The sequence below is a fragment of the Natator depressus genome, chromosome 2 (assembly GCF_965152275.1).
Source record: "Natator depressus isolate rNatDep1 chromosome 2, rNatDep2.hap1, whole genome shotgun sequence".
In the NCBI taxonomy this organism is placed as follows: Eukaryota; Metazoa; Chordata; order Testudines; family Cheloniidae; genus Natator; species Natator depressus.
The window spans coordinates 233653445-233669595 of record NC_134235.1 but is presented as its reverse complement, the minus strand read 5'-3'; the positions used below and the strand labels follow the sequence as shown (position 1 = coordinate 233669595).

The window sequence follows — 16151 nt, the reverse complement described above, 5'->3', positions numbered from 1 at the left end:
ACAAATTATTTTTTTAAAACTGGTCTCTCTGTTAATAGGGTATTCAGACAAAAAGCAATTGACACAACAGGCTCCACAAGGACTATATCTCATAAAGCCCCGGCAAGATGATCAGAGAGAGTGGTAAGCTAATGCACATTATCATCAAAGTGCTCACTGTGCAGGCGAAGAGCAATACTGAAGCCCCCTGTTCTAAATCACAGTGTTTACAAAGAGCTTCACATCCTCTTTAGCCTAGTTTGTGCCACCTGCAAACTAAAAAGTTCTCTCTCTTATGAAAACTGAACTGAAATGCAATGGATTATATGTACAACAGTACTGGGCCACATCGCATAGATCTGGGCTGTATCTAGTTCTAAGCTGACTGCTCAGTTAGCTGCCATCCAGCATACTCTGTCCCCAGACACCATTCTCAGTTGCTTACCTAATAAGGCAACGTGCAAGTTGACTGGCTGGCTTATAGGTCATGCAATGTTTACCTTGCAAGCTTACAGCATGCAAGCAACTGACAGCCTACCTTTTGGCAGACAGAGGGTGCTCAGCTATCCCTTGTCAACAGCAGGAAAAAAGCTTCACTATATTAACACAGCAATAGGAATCACTGTAGGAGACTACTAGATACAAAGTGATGAAGATGCTGAATCTCACTTGCAGAGGCTGGAACATATTGCATTTGCCGTTTCATGATACTAGCAGCTTACAGCTTTGTTAGTTTGTTTTACCAACATGAACATAAAGCCCCAGATGGTAAGTGCAATTATTTTTCATTCAACGCATTTTAGGATCGTTTGCTATTTCAAAGTCAATCAGTTCCCAAATAAACGCATTTGCTGCTTGCTTAAAAATGGGCCACTACATCAGTTGCAAACAGCTACTTTCCAACGTTCTAGACAGTAAGGCACCTAACTGTCCAAAACGTCAAAAACAGACTCCAACGAGAGACTTTTGAACTGGAATTAATTTGCAAACTGGATACAATTAACTTAGGCTTGAATAGAGACTGGGAGTGGATGGGTCATTACACAAAGTAAAACTATTTCCCCATGTTTATCCCACCCCTTCCCACTGTTCCTCAGATGTTCTTGTCAACTGCTGGAAATGGCCAACCTTGATTATCACTACAAAAGGTTACCTCCCCCCCTCCCCGCTCTCCTGCTGGTAATAGCTCACCTTAAGTGATCACTCTCCTTACAGTGTTTATGGTAACATCCATCGTTTTATGTTCTCTATGTATATAAATCTCCCCACTGTATTTTCCACTGAATGCATCCGATGAAGTGAGCTGTAGCTCACAAAAGCTTATGCTCAAATAAATTGGTTAGTCTCTAAGGTGCCACTAGTACTCCTTTTCTTTTTGCAAATACAGACTAACACGGCTGTTACGTATATTGGACAGGTTTCAGAGTATTTTTTCCTGAACTAGATGAAAGCAAAATAGAAACATTCATTTGAAACACTTTTTAATTTGGCTAATCTTCGGTAGTGAGAGACTTCCGTTGTACAACGGTACAGAAGAGTTCTGCAGTGGAGTACTCACACCAAATCTATCATCTGGTAATTCTTTAGCTTTCGATGCCCATAGCTCCTACTGTTATTCACAAAAGTTTTCACGAGGCTCCCAACAGAATTTTCACATGCTAAATTGCCATCGTGTCATGTTTACTAGTGGTGCTTCTGAGAGAAGAGCAGCAAGACCATTCCCTATGCTTACAGCACAGGTAAAAATCAGGGGGGGGGAGTGGAGGGCAGTACAAATCCCATTCTAGGTATAGCAGAAGGGAGCTCCCTCCACACGCTCCCTCTTGCACGTTGCAGTGAGTGCTCCCCCTCACGTGGCAATTGGCTTTTTCACCAAGCCTCCCTACACCAGTAGTTTAACTGCAATTCCCCAAATGACCACTTCCAACATCTGAGTCATTATTTTTTTTGAGACCCTGTCTCCCCCGAAGGCACAATTTATTGACTAACTTCCTTCCAGAGGACAGGAGACTCCCACTCTTCAGCAGATATTAGAGGTGAGGGAAGGAAAGATTATAAAAGAAAGAGGGCATAGTCACCAGGTCACTAGACACCAACAAAAAAATGCTGTCTGACAACTTGGAAATATTTCTTCACTTTTAGGATTTTGACACTGTATATGTTGGTTTGAAATAGTGAAAAATACTGACACAGCATAAAACCAAAATAACTATCCAGTGTTATTGGGCACAACAGCCACACATTTGCCAAGTGACTTCCATTGTTAGAAAAATCTTTAGCCCACAATGACTAAATAAAGGGAACCAAATCTGCTACCATGTGGGACAGGGACAGGGGATGGCAACAACTGTGCAGTTACACTTGGAATGAATCTCATGCTCATACAATCATGGTTAAAAAGTACAAATGTATATGGCTGAATTGCTCTTATAAACAGAATGTATTAAAAACACTGCAGGGAATCATGTTGACAGTTGGTAAACTTAGCTTCTATCACCATTTACTGTCCAAGTTGCGCCAAAGTGTAACAGCAGCTCTTGGATCAAACCTGCCTATTATTATTTTCCATTAAAAATGCTATTTTCCCACCAAACTATTGTCACGCTCCTCTCCGGTGTTATCTGGACCGGTGATCTGCTCGGTCACTCCAATCCTCGAGTCTGGGAGCCAGCCTTACCGTACTCTGCTGTGAGAACCACCACTCCTGGCGTGTTCAGGCACAGTCTCTGGCATGTAAGCTGCTCCTTGGATTGTGCAACCGAATGACACTAGCCAATATCTCCAGTCCCAGATACAACCCTAGGAACCTCTGTCTTGCAGTGTCCAATTACGCCTGCTGGACACTGCAAGTTTATATGAGTTTGTCAATTTAACAAAGAAATTGATATGCACCAGGCTTGTTATCCCAAGAGGAGTCTCTGACACGCTTCAAACCAAACACACTGCTTCAGGTAGAATAAACAAATTTATTATCTACCAAAATAGATTTTAAGTAATTATAAGTCAAAGCACAACAAGTCGGATTTTGTCAAATTAAATAAAAGCAAAACATATGCTATGATGATCATAACACTTTCAATGCCCTAACAAACTTAGATGCTTCTCACCACAGGCTGGCTGGTTGCTTTTCAGCCAGGCTCTCCCCTTTGATCAGCGCTTCAGTCGCTTGGCGCGGATGTCTGTAGATGGAGGTGGAAGAGAGAAAGCATGGCAAAGTCTCTCCCTTTTATCATGTCCTTTCTTCCCTCTTGGCTTTGCCCACCCCCTTCAGGATTAGGTGAGCATTATCTCATCGCAGTCCCAAACTGACCAATGGAAGGGGGGATGACTCACTTGAGAGTCAAACAGATCCTTTGTTGTTGCCTAGGCCAGTGTCCTTTGTTCCTGTGAGGCTGGGCTGGGCTTGTCTTGTCCAATACATGCCCTGATGAGGTGTGAACTGCCCCACTGCCCTTGGACAGTTTTGCCTGGGCCTGCTTTAAGCCATGAGGATAGATTTTCAGCCTCATAACCATATACATGAAATTACAACCTATAACATTACTATAACAATTACCATAACATTACCATAACAACACTCAGTGCATCATGAGCCTTCCGAAGACACCCGACATGACAAACCTTGCATTAGACACCACACAATCACATTATAAGGATGAACATGGGGTGTAGGGTGTTCCCTCGAGGTACAGAATGTCAGAACTATATTATGCTCTCCCAATGCAAAACGAGGAAATACCTCTAAAAGCCACTTTAGTGCAGCTGCATTTTGAAGTGTGACTATGTAAGAACGGCACCTTACTCAGCAGATCTGCTGCCTGTGTGTGTTCATGGTCCAACTTGCTCAATTTAACAAGTATGTTCCAACTGCTTTTTATTCCCTCCAACACTGCAGGAGCAAACAACTAAGCAGCAGTGAGCTGGATTCTATTGCTTATTGCACATTAACAGAATTATTAACTAAGTTTTAATCAGTTGTAGTGGCACTAAACCACTGAAGGCAGTGGGATTTACAGATGTCATGGCGGTCAATTTGAAGATCATCTGTAACAAATCCAATTTGGCCTACAAAACTTTTAGTGCAGGGAGTGATTTGCAAGAATCCCCCCAGTCTGATTCAGAGTGCAGACTGATTTTGCAAGGCTGGAAAAACCAGAACATTCCTTCAATTTACATGTAACAATTAAATACAGAAATCAATGAGACAAAATCCCATAATGCCATTTTTACAGATATCTCTTAGTATTCCACACTCAATTTCACAAATGAATTTAAGAACACCTAAAAAACTACACACTAGCAGATGCTAAAAGTCATAATGCATGTAAAATATCGTAAAACTTGAATTTAAGCAGGAGTGAAAGTGACTGCTGCACTGGTAGTAGAGAATGCATAACTGGTTCCATTCTAATCATTCATTTTCTACCATTCACAGATTTCTGAAATGCTTCCAGAAATGTACTTGCTCGAAAGTGCACTTTTTTGGACAGTTTGATAAAGAGTTCATTTCTGAGCACAATGGAAAAAAACACTTCCACACTTTCTTTGTTGCACCCTTATTTTGAACAGTCTTAGGGCAAAGAGGGCTGTGGCAAGAAATCATCCTCATTAAGAAGCAATGCTCTACATTGTTCTGAAGGGAACTGATTTTGCTTTGACTCATTTCTAAGTATTCTGAAAGCTGTGTACTTAACCTGTGTGGCAGCTTTTCACTACAAAAGCCTACCGGGCATGCCTACAAAGGTGATTTAGCTATACAGGGAAAAGTCTAGTTAAATATACTGCTGCACATTGGTGGGGATGCCTAAGATTGGAGAAAAGGCTCATGTGTATCCAGTAAGGTTAAAATGAATTGAGAGGGCACCCTTGTGAGCTTTGCAAAGACATACACAAGCTGAGTTATGAGGAGTCCCTTGTATATGGGGTGATCCTGTACCATTTCTGAAATATAATATTCAAATGTATATAAATTAGTGGAAGAAAATGCATCTTACAGTATAGTGCATTACTGCATACCCCAGACAGTCGATGAAACCCATTCACATGAAGAGTGCACCGTTAACTGTACTTACGCAGCAGATTACTGTCTACCACCACTTACTACAGATAAGTCTACCAGCACAGAGCGATAATGGAAATATGCTCTTATACATGCCACTTATGCTGGCAGCTAAATTTGCTTCAGAGTTAACTAGTTCATCCCATGAATAGCAGCAAAAGAATGCCTGTCTTCAACCAACACAGCAACGTAGGGCTAGTCTACACCGGTAACGCTAAAGTGCTGCCACGGCCGCGCTTTAACGTGCCTTCTGTGGTCGTGGTGCAGCGCTGGGAGAGAGTTCTCCCAGCGCTCTAAAAAAACCCATCTCCATGAGGGGCGTAGCTTCCAGCGCTGGGGCACTGTCTACACTGGCGCTTTACAGCACTGAAACTTGCTGCGCTCAGGGGGGTGGTTTTTCAGACCCCTGAGCCAGAAAGTTGCAGTGATGTAAATTGCCAGTGTAGACAAGCCCATAGGGCTTGACATTCCTCAGAAAAGGCAGTTGACATTCCTCAGAAAAGTTGGGCGTCTCTCTAACTAGGACAGAATAAAGTAGTAAAGAATGAAGGATTCCAGGTTTTCTCTAAAAAACATGCATCCGATGAAGTGAGCTGTAGCTCACGAAAGCTTATGCTCAAATAAAATTGTTAGTCTCTAAGGTGCCACAAGTACTCCTTTTCTTGTTGCAGATACAGACTAACACAGCTGCTACTCTGAAACAGGTTTTCTCTGTTTGCATTATAGTGACACCCAGGGGTACCACTTAGGGAAGAGGTTGCAATTGTGATGGTAATGGACAAACTCTTTGTAAGAGACAGACTTTACAACCCAGGTTTTTAATCCAAATATGTAATAATTAAATGTTTATTTAAAGGTACAGAAAAAAGTATATTCTCATAATAGTCTATGATCATATAATTAAAGACTATTACACAGTGCAGTGTTTATCAGCCTGTGGGGCACAAACACCAGGCGGGTCATGAGGGAGCACTGAGTGGGTTACTATATATTGCGGGGGGTCCACAGAGAGTCATAAAACCCACAGTGGTCACTAAGGGTATGTCTACAGAACAACTAGACACCTGCGTCTGGCCCATGCCAGCCGACTTGGGCTTGCCAGGCTTGGGCTGCAGGCCTGTTTCATTGCTGTGTAGACTTCCGGGCTCGGTTTGGAGCCTAAGCTCTGGGACCCTCCCACCGTGCAGGGTCCGAGAGCCAAGGGCTCTAGCCCAAGCGCAGATGTCTTACCTGGCTCCTGTTGTAACATGCTCTCTTCTCCATCTCCTACCACCCCCACTCCTGCTGCAGTTGCAAGCCCTCCATCACCCCTCCATCACACTGGAGATTTCTCCCCCTCCTTCACACTAGGGTGAACAAAAATTGATTTTTAAAATCGGATTTTTTTTTTTTTTTAAAGAAACCTATTTTACATTAAATTTGAAATTATGACAACTTGTATTAAGGCCTAAAGTTACTATAATCTAATAAAATCATTTAAATAAAAGAACATTAAGTAGTACGTTTGCTGCCAAGTTATAAAGAAACTCAAGACACTGAACTGGGGAAGTCACTGGTAAGCACGTGAACCATAGAATCTGTTGAAGTGCTAAACCAGCTTTTGACAGTAGTAGCCTCTTCTGTAGGTACAGCGAGAATATTTTCTTTTCAGTTTATTTGAACTAGTTCATTTAAAGATGAGAAACCAATTGGGAGCTGAAGAAGCAGAAACGATTTTGTTCCCCTTCCAATCTATGAATAAAAACTGTGTGAGAGACTATGAGATCTATTACTTTCAAATCTTGAAGGACCATCAGTTCAATTCACTAACTACAGTTAATACTTCTTTGATTTAATAAATCAGTTAGTTTTAAATGCAAAACATTTTTTTTTACTTATCCAGCACATTTAGCATTGTTTTATTTAACTAATAAAAACATTTTTAAATGTTGTTTTTGTGCAACTTTAATTTAATTTTAATTTCCATCTAAGTAGAGCGTGATTTAAAAAAATTGTAAGTAAAAAGTTAGTAATCTATTGAATAAAAAGACAACATAAAAACTGTAAAAATTGAGAATATGCATAGATGTAAATTAAGCTATATAATATCTTAAATAAATATGCATCGCTATACTATATTCTCCTGGTTCGCAAAAAGCAGTATCAAATTTAGTTTAGAGGCTATATTTCATTGCAAATCAACATTTTAATCATTATCAACCAAGGAGAATCAACCTTTCTTTAGCAAAAGAACTAGAAAGTACAAAGGCAAAACAAGATTAAAATGGATTTAAATCAAGGTTTCCTGCTTGATGATTTAAATCATGATTAAAATTAGAGATTTTTATCAACCCATAGTCATAAGCGCTCAGCTCCAGGACAGAGGAACCAGTGCTCCAAAGGACTGTGGAGCTGACTTCACAGCCTCTGGAAGTAGCAGTAGCCTGGAGAAGAGTAGATGCCATGTGGGTGAGTAGATGGGGGTGGCACTTTCCACCTAGTATCCCCATTGTGTCTTCCTGTTAACCAAACCACACAATCCTTTACAGCTAAAAAGGGATGATGGGATACGGTAGCTCACAGGACAGCTAGTTGGGGTACAGACTCAGGGCTTGTCTCCATTTACATTTCATCACATTCTAACTTGCTGGCTCAGCAAGGTGAAAAATCATCCCCCAAACACAGCAAGTCCGAGTGCTTTAAAGCGCTAGTGTAGACAGGCTCTGAGCACTGGAAGCCGTGGAGGTGGATTACCAGGAGCGCGGGGAGAGCTCTCTCCCAGCACTCACGCTCGACCACACTCACACTTCAAAGTGCTGCCGTGGGAGCGTTCCCGTGGCAGCGCTTTGAAGTTTCCAGTGTAAACATACCCCAGAAAAGTTGAGAAGCAGTGGAATAAAAACCACAAGCACTGTAGCTAGAGTTAAACGTACAATTCCTGACTCCAGTGCTTAATCATGCAACCTTAAAATGTGCATCCTCTAAGTCACGGTTTTTCAAAGTTCAGGTCTGGGTCGCGGACTGTCAGGCACTGGGTTGCCTTGCTGATTCAAATTATAACGATCACGGCCGTGCAGCAGCTCTAAAGGGCCACGCAGCAGGGACCTGGAGAGGAGAGAGGTAGGGGGTGGGCAGGAACTAGGGAGGGGAGCAAGTTGGGGCTTGCAGGGCTGCTGTGGGCCTCTCCCCCAGGGCTTCTGCCGGCGGGGAGAAAGAGACCCTTCCCCCAGAGCTCCATGCAGCGGGAGAGAGAGACCCTTCCCTCAGAACTCTCTGCTCCGTGCTGCCTGCCGGTGAGGGAGGGGCCCCACTCCCGGAGCTAGCTGCTGCCAGTGGGGAGAGGGCTAGGGGGGAATCCTCTGGCCCCAGCCTTGGGTCAGCCTGCCTGCACCCCAAACTCCTCATCCCTGGCCCCACCCCAGAGCCTGCACTCCCAGCCAGAGCCCTCACGCTCCCCCTCCCCCCAGCATCCCAACCCTCTGCCCCAGCCCTGAGCCTCCTCCAGCACCCTGAACCCCTCATCTCCAGCTTCACCCTGGAGCCCTCACCCCCACACCCCACCCTCTGCTCTGGGCCACCTCCCACACTCCTTACCATAGGTTTACTAAGGCTAGTGTCTAGTGTTAGTTATGTAAAGTGGGTTAAGCTGGAATGTATTGCAATATTATGAATTTATGAAAACGCTAGTCAAAAGATATAATTATGTTGGGTCACGGGCATCAACAATTTTCTTCAACTGGGTCATGAGGAAAATTTTTTGAAAACCACGGCTCTAAGTAGATGTAAAATGTGAATACAACAGATAGAAAACTTTACACAGTAAAGTGTAAAAGTAAAAAGTCTTTTAAAAGTCTATTAAAAAGGGTACAACAAACTACTGAAGATTACAAAGTCTACATTGCTAGCAAGTGTCACATTGAAAGAGCCTCTGGAAAGATATTCAAGATTCTTACAATGTTTGTGAGAACAGCTCTCCCTCTGACTGTGGTCCCAATCTAAATGCCACTAGTGAACATTCTTTCAGCACCAAGGTTTCAGAGTAACAGCCGTGTTAGTCTGTATTCGTAAAAAGAAAAAAGAAAAGGAGTACTTGTGGCACCTTAGAGACTAACCAGTTTATTTGAGCATGAGCTTTCGTGAGCTACAGCTCACTTCATCGGATGCATAGCTATGCATCCGATGAAGTGAGCTGTAGCTCACGAAAGCTCATGCTCAAATAAACTGGTTAGTCTCTAAGGTGCCACAAGTACTCCTTTTCTTTTTTCTTTTTCAGCACCAAGCGTATTTGGTGCTTCACAAACCAATTAAGACATGATCCCCACATCAAAAATTTCACAGTTCTGGTCAGACACCCCCCCAGAAATAAAAGTCAGATCAGGCTGAATAAGTAAGTGGAAATAGCAGAAAAGTTGGGTAGTAACAGAGCTTCTCCAGATAAAGTCTAAACCAAAAAGTTGCTGCAAAACATACACTGAAGTGTTCTCAGTTTGACCTCAAAATCTAATTCTCAAGAAGCCAACTCAACAGAAATAAAGCTCAGCCCATTTTGTGATTAGAGTAATTTAATCTCTCTTGTAAGTGGACCTACCGCCAATGGCTTCAAGTCAAACTACAGTAGTATTTTGAAGTCTGTTGGACAGTATCCCTAAATTAAAATTCAGTTCAAGAAATTTAAAATAATTCTAATAGCATGTGGGAACAAGTGGGATCTTTGTGAAAGGCTGCAACGTTTTCTTCAGCTCAATTCTGGTTTCTGACTTCCTAAGAAACAAAAATAATCAGCTTATACCTTAAATCTAGATTTAGTACAGAAGAGGCTGGAGTTGATCCAGTAGTTGCATTAGCTTACAATGCCACACTAGTGTGCTGTAAAAGAAGGAAAGCATATCCAAGCAAATTTGGGGCACTAGAACATATTTTATAAGACTGATCCAAACTAGTGGATGGCTGCTAAGGAGGACATTACATCGGGATTTTATTGGACAGTACCACTTCATTTTAATCATCAACTTTGGACGATAAAAGAACATTTCATTAAGTGACTTGCCATCTGTGAGCACTCCCCTTTTTTCTTTTTTTGCCAAAAGCTATTCTAATTTATTGTAAGTTATCAGGAGGAAGAAGATGCTAAAAGCCTCCATGGATGCAGGCTGGAGCTTTCGAAGTTTTGAAGTGGGTAAACAGCCTGAGGAGAACGAATTTGTTATGGAGGAAGCATGATCTATAGGAGAAAGGATGACTTTGTGGTTAAGGCACTAGGCTGAAGCTAATGAAATCTAGGTTCATTTCTGAGTTCTATCGCATAGTCTCTTTGTGCACAAGGACCCCATCTGTAAAATGAGGATACTACTGCCCTACCTCATGTGTGTTCTGTGAAAAATGTGTTATGGTCGTGAGACTGACATTGTGTCACTGAGGGCTAGCTGAGCACCAAGACAGAGCAACGGGACAAGAGCAGGTACTTGGGAGTTTACCCTAACTACAGGGAAGGGAGATGGATTTCACTCAAATCTGTTGCAGTGGTCACATACTGTTTTTTTTTTTTTTTTGCAAGTGACAGGCAGTCTGGACAATCAGTATTATTTTAGCATCTGAGATTTTTGGTTTATGCCCACTGGTTGAGCATGTATTTAAACTGAATAGTGCAATATCTCTTACCAGAAGCAGGATGACAGTTACAGTGCTGCATCCTAAAAAAAGCTGTAGAACAATGTAGCAAATTTGCTGCTAGGACTTAAAGACAGACCAGACAGGTCTTTTAGGGCACTGCTATACATTCTAAATCTTTGGAGTTAAAATTTCTAATAAATTCACAGATTAAAAAGTAAGACACCATAAATACAATTTTGTGGAAGTTCTGAATATTGTTTGATCTGTATTTCCCCTCCTCTTGAAGAGCAATATAATATGCACTGATCAGCACATCCTTTGATAATGGATTATTAATATAATTCTACATGAACAGAAAACTTACTCATACCACATAAAGCTGGCTCTGACTTTTGCAATTTATAGGCTATTGTAACAGAGTTACTATTTTTCAGGAACCCAAAGACCTACTATGCCTTTATATAACGAATGAGGGGACAGCCCTAGCCTCAAAGAACAGACAATCTAAAGTCAACAAGATAGATACAGTAATGCTTCACCCTAAGATTTCACAGTTACTCAGGAGGCATGCACACATGTCAAGGAAAGGTTCTTATCTACCTAGTCTCCTGTTCATTTCCCATGATGAAGGCAAAAATGTGCTTTTTGGGGAGAAATTTGAATGTGGTAAAGCTCCTTCTTGGCAACTAGCCTTGAAGAATGATTTTCCAAGTATAAAGGGACATGAAAGAAAGAAAGGGGAGAGGAAAGATTGAGATTGGCATCACTGGTAAAAGAAGTCTGAATTTAATACATAGTATTCTTCCATCCTAAGTGCAGGACTCTGCACTTGTCCTTGTTGAACCTCATCAGATTTCTTTTGGCCCAATCCTCTAACTTGTCTAGGTCCCTCTGTATCCTATCCCTACTCTCCAGCATATCTACCTCTCCTCCCAGTTTAGTGTCTTCTGCAAACTTGCTGAGGGTGCAATCCACGCCATCCTCCAGATCATTAATGAAGATATTGAACAAAACTGGCCTCAAGACCGACCCTTGGAGCACTCCGCTTGATACCCTGCCAACTAGACATGGAGCCATCGATCACTACCCGTTAAGCCCGATGATCTAGGCAGCTTTCTATCCACCTTATAGTCCATTCATCCAGCCAATACTACTTTAACTTGCTGGCAAGAATACTGTGGGAGACCGTATCAAAAGCTTTGCTAAAGTCAAGGAATAACAGGTCCACAGCTTTCCCCTCATCCACAGAGCCAGTTATCTCATCATAGAAGGCAATTAGGTTAGTCAGGCATGACTTGCCCTCCATGCTGACTGTTCCTGATCACTTTCGTCTCCTCTTAGGGCTTCAAAATTAACTCCTTGAGGACCTGCTCCATGGATTTTTCCAGGGACTGAGGTGAGGCTGACTGGCCTGTAGTTCCCCGGATCCTCCTCCTTCCCTTTTTTAAAGATGGGCACTACATTAGTGACTTTTTCCAGTCACCTGGGAGCTCCCCTGATCGCCATGAGTTTCAAAGATAATGGCCAATGGCTCTGCAATCATATCTGCCAACTCCTTTAGCACCCTCGGATGCAGTGTATCCGGACCCATGGACTTGTTCTCGTCCAGCTTTTCTAAATAGTCCTAAACCACTTCTTTCTCCACAGAGGGCTGGCCACCTCCTCCCCATACTGTGCTGCCCAGTGCAGTAGTCTGGGAGCTGACCTTATTCGTGAAGACAGAGGCAAAAAAAGCATTGAGTAATTAGCTTTTTCCACATCCTCTGTCACTAGGTTGCTTCCCTCATTCAGAAAGGGGCCCGCACTTTCCCTGACCACCTTCTTGTTGCTAGCATACCTGTAGAAACCCTTCTTGTTACTCTTAACATCCCTTGATAGCTGCAACTCCAAAAGTGTGATTGGCCTTCCTGATTTCACTCCTGCATGCCTGAGCAATATTTTTATACTCCTCCCTGATCATTTGTCCAATCTTCCACTTCTTGTAAGCTTCTTTTTTGTGTTTAAGATCAGCTAGGATTTCACTGTTAAACCAAGTTGGTCACCTGCCATATTTACGATTCTTTCTACACATCGGGATGGTTTGGTTCCTGCAACCTCAATAAGGATTCTTTAAAATACAGCCAGATCTCCTGGACTCCTTTCCTCCTCATGTTATTCTCCCAGGGGATCCTGTCCTGGGAGATCCCGAACACTTTTCTTTCAAAAAAAGGTAGAGAGAGTTATATTAGCTGTCTGTATATTAAATCTAAAGACTAGATTGCATTCCAAAATATTACTGCCAAAAAACAAACAAAACCCCCACCTCTCTAAGAACAGGAATAAAAAGAGGGCTAAACATAGATGTGTGTCATAAACCGTACCATATACTATAATTGTCTCCACCGAATGGGGTTCTGGAGTCCTGTGAAACATTAGCCCTTTTCAGATACAGTACCTACCAGATAATCTCATAACTTATTCCCTTCCATCTCTACCTGAATAGCGATTACTCCAGTACTAGCCCAAATCACAATACTACCTTGGATTCCTATCGTAAGCTCAGGGTTACCTTTTTCCAAATGCCCTTCTAAAAGGCTTAGCCTCTAGATCAAGAAGAGATAATATAGCAATACCATGACAGCCACACAGACCCAGAGCCGTTTGTTTAGCTCCTCCTTCCTGTTGGATGAGGTCATCTGCCACTACCTTACCTGCTCGAGCTCAGATTGTACACTCCATGGGGCAGGTTCCATACCAGGTACCATGCATGCCCTTAGAGCTGTATTTGAACATACAACATTTTTGTTAAACAATGAAACAATTCTTACAAATTCAAACAAGTATGAAGGTGTATAGGTTTGTCACAGTTTCCAACTCTGTGGGGCATGGTGGAGATCGGGGGGGTGGGGGGAAGGGGGAGAGAAAGGGGGCAGAGCGGGGATTATGACTCTCACCAAGTTTATAAACTCAACAAAAATGTGTCTAATTGTATTGTTTGAGATAATGAAAAATGAATAGTTTTATAGATATGGCTTAAATCCAGAGAGAGCTAATGGGAGAATTCAGGTCTCAGAGAGGCCAAGAAAAATTTCGATCCTACACTGACAAGGCAGTTTAAAGGGGTGCATAGTCAGTCACTCTCCCTAACAGATATATGCCCCAATGTGATATATGCCACCATGTGCCAGCAATGCCCCTCTGCCATGTACACTGGCCAAACGGAACAGTCTCTACGCAAAAGAATAAACGGACACAAATCTGACACCAGGAATTACAACACTCAAAAACCAGTAGGAGAACACTTCAATCTCCCTGGTCACTCAACAACAAACTTAAAAGTAGCAATTCTTCAACACAAAAACTTCAAAAACAGACTCCAACATGAAACTGCAGAACTGGAATTAACTTGCAAACTGGACAACATCAAATTAGGCCTGAATAAAGACTGGGAGAGGATGGGTCATTACAAAACCTAATTTTACCATACTAATTTCCCCCTACTGTTACTTACACCTTCTTGTCAACTGTTTGAAATGGGTCACCCTCATTACCACTACAAAAGTGATTTTTCTTCCCTTGGTATTCTACTGTTAATTGAATTGTCTCATTAGACTGACCCCAGACCTGGTAAGGCAACTCCCATCTTTTCACGTACTATGTATAAATATACCTGCGACTGTATTTTCCACTCCATGCATCTGATGAAGTGAAGTGGATTCTAGCCCACAAAAGTTTATGCCCAAATAAATTTGTTAGTCTCTAAGGTGCCACAAGGAATCCTCGTTTCTCCCTAACAGGTCTCACATCCCATTTGGCAGCTCCACAAGTACTTCCTTCCACTTCAGGAGTTCTCTGGTTCAGCAGCAGGGAACCAGATCTGGGTCTAAAAATAACTGGGTCAGACCTAGGAAGGAGAGTGTCCCTTCTCAACCAGCCCTAAAGAACTTACACCCCTTTAAAACCATGTGAACCCAATTGAAATACACTTTATCCGAAAAATTCAAGTCTCTTAAACTACCACCATATTCCTTATAAAGCCACCACAACCTTTCTGAATAAATTACAGTAAAAACTACTTTCCTATTAAGAGGAGAAAATCATCATTACCCTTTCAACAGAACCCACAGCAGAAGACTACATCAAAGGCTTACCTTAGATTCCATGTTGCAGAATGCCTTCCAGGGCCCATACACAGCTCTACAGTATGTTGCACTCCTTTGTCTACACCATGCTTCTGTGGAACAACCAGAGCTCATATGCAAGCTAAGGCTCACTTTTGCATTCCTTTAGTGTTAACGGTAAATATTCTGTTTAACTACCTGAGATAATTCTTAGATTAGGCATTTGAGTAGTCTATTCAAGCAACTACAGGGCTAAGCCACAGGCCTGAAAGTTAGGCTCCACAACAAAATATATTTTAAGCTATAAACATGCTTTTAAAATGTATAAGCTTTCAAGTTTGCACAACTGAAAGCTTAAATCAGCTTTTTTGGGAAACAGTTTACTACAGGAAAATCACTTCTATTCAGTTCATAGTAAAGGTCCTTTCCTTCAACGTCTGATAGTTAGAGGCTTAACTCCTCTCTTGTCAGATGTGCCTTTATTTGGAGACAAATCAAGAGCAGGCAGTGCATAGCTGTTTTCTTAAATGGTATTCAGCCACATGTAAACTAGCAACAACTTGGCAAAATGAGTGACAGCTTGGCACAATCAATTCAGCTTTGTGCTGCCTCTGTTACTCTAGCCACTCTAAAACATGCTGAATTTCAGGGTTTATTTTCAAAAAGCTATACTCTTCTACAAAAGCTTTATGGTTTCTAACAAAACAATGATTAATTCCATTCACAATAGTCCCTTTATTTAGTAATCTCTTAAATGTGGAGGGGAGAAACCATTTCTCTATCTGTATTTAGAGAAGTGCATTGCTTAAACTGACTGGTTTAAGATTGATGCTGTTGTGCTTTTAAAATTCTTTACTATTTGTATTAACCATGGCACCCTCAAGGCCCAATTATAAATATGTCTCTATTAGGCTAGACATTGCACCCACTTCTAGCAAGCAACAGTCCCTGCCCTGAAGAATTTACAGTTTAATTTGAGACAAGAAGCAAGGATGACAAACAAAAGAATGGAGGATGGGCAACTGTTACAAAAATATTCTGTGGTTATATAAATCACCCATTCAAAAATGTGAATGTTCTTGACAGTTCCCAATGTTGGTTTTCTTAAGCCATGCAATACTGTGATAAAGACAAGCCCGAGAAACCAATATATGAATGTACAAAGTTAGAGGTCTTGAAGCGAATAGACTTAGAACATTAAGTCGTCTCCATTGACTGCTGCAACTCCACCAGAGGTCTTGAGAAGATAAAGACAACATTTGCATAGTGGCCAGCCTACCCTTCCTCGAGAAAATATATGGCTTAGTCTATTTTTGGTTCTATATGGTGCCTTTAACTCCTAATTTCCAGAAATCTCAGCTATGCCAGCAGTGTACGAGACAAAGAGGACACACCTCAGCACCCAGCTGGTCTTGAGTTTGACA

The 16151-nt window shown here is 41.9% G+C and overlaps 1 protein-coding gene across 11 annotated transcripts in view; it reads right to left on the bottom strand.

Moving 5' to 3' along the window:
• SVIL (supervillin) overlaps positions 1-16151 on the bottom strand; it is a 236771-nt gene that overhangs the window by 104578 nt on the left and 116042 nt on the right. The window contains exon 1 of one of the 11 annotated variants that reach the window (XM_074946162.1): positions 6269-6302. The exons of the other annotated variants lie outside the window; for them this stretch is intronic. Coding sequence (XP_074802263.1) covers positions 6269-6287 — 19 coding nt within the window. The 5' untranslated portion in view covers positions 6288-6302. Of the gene's footprint in view, positions 1-6268; positions 6303-16151 lie in introns of those variants that run through there. 11 annotated transcript variants of the gene reach the window in all.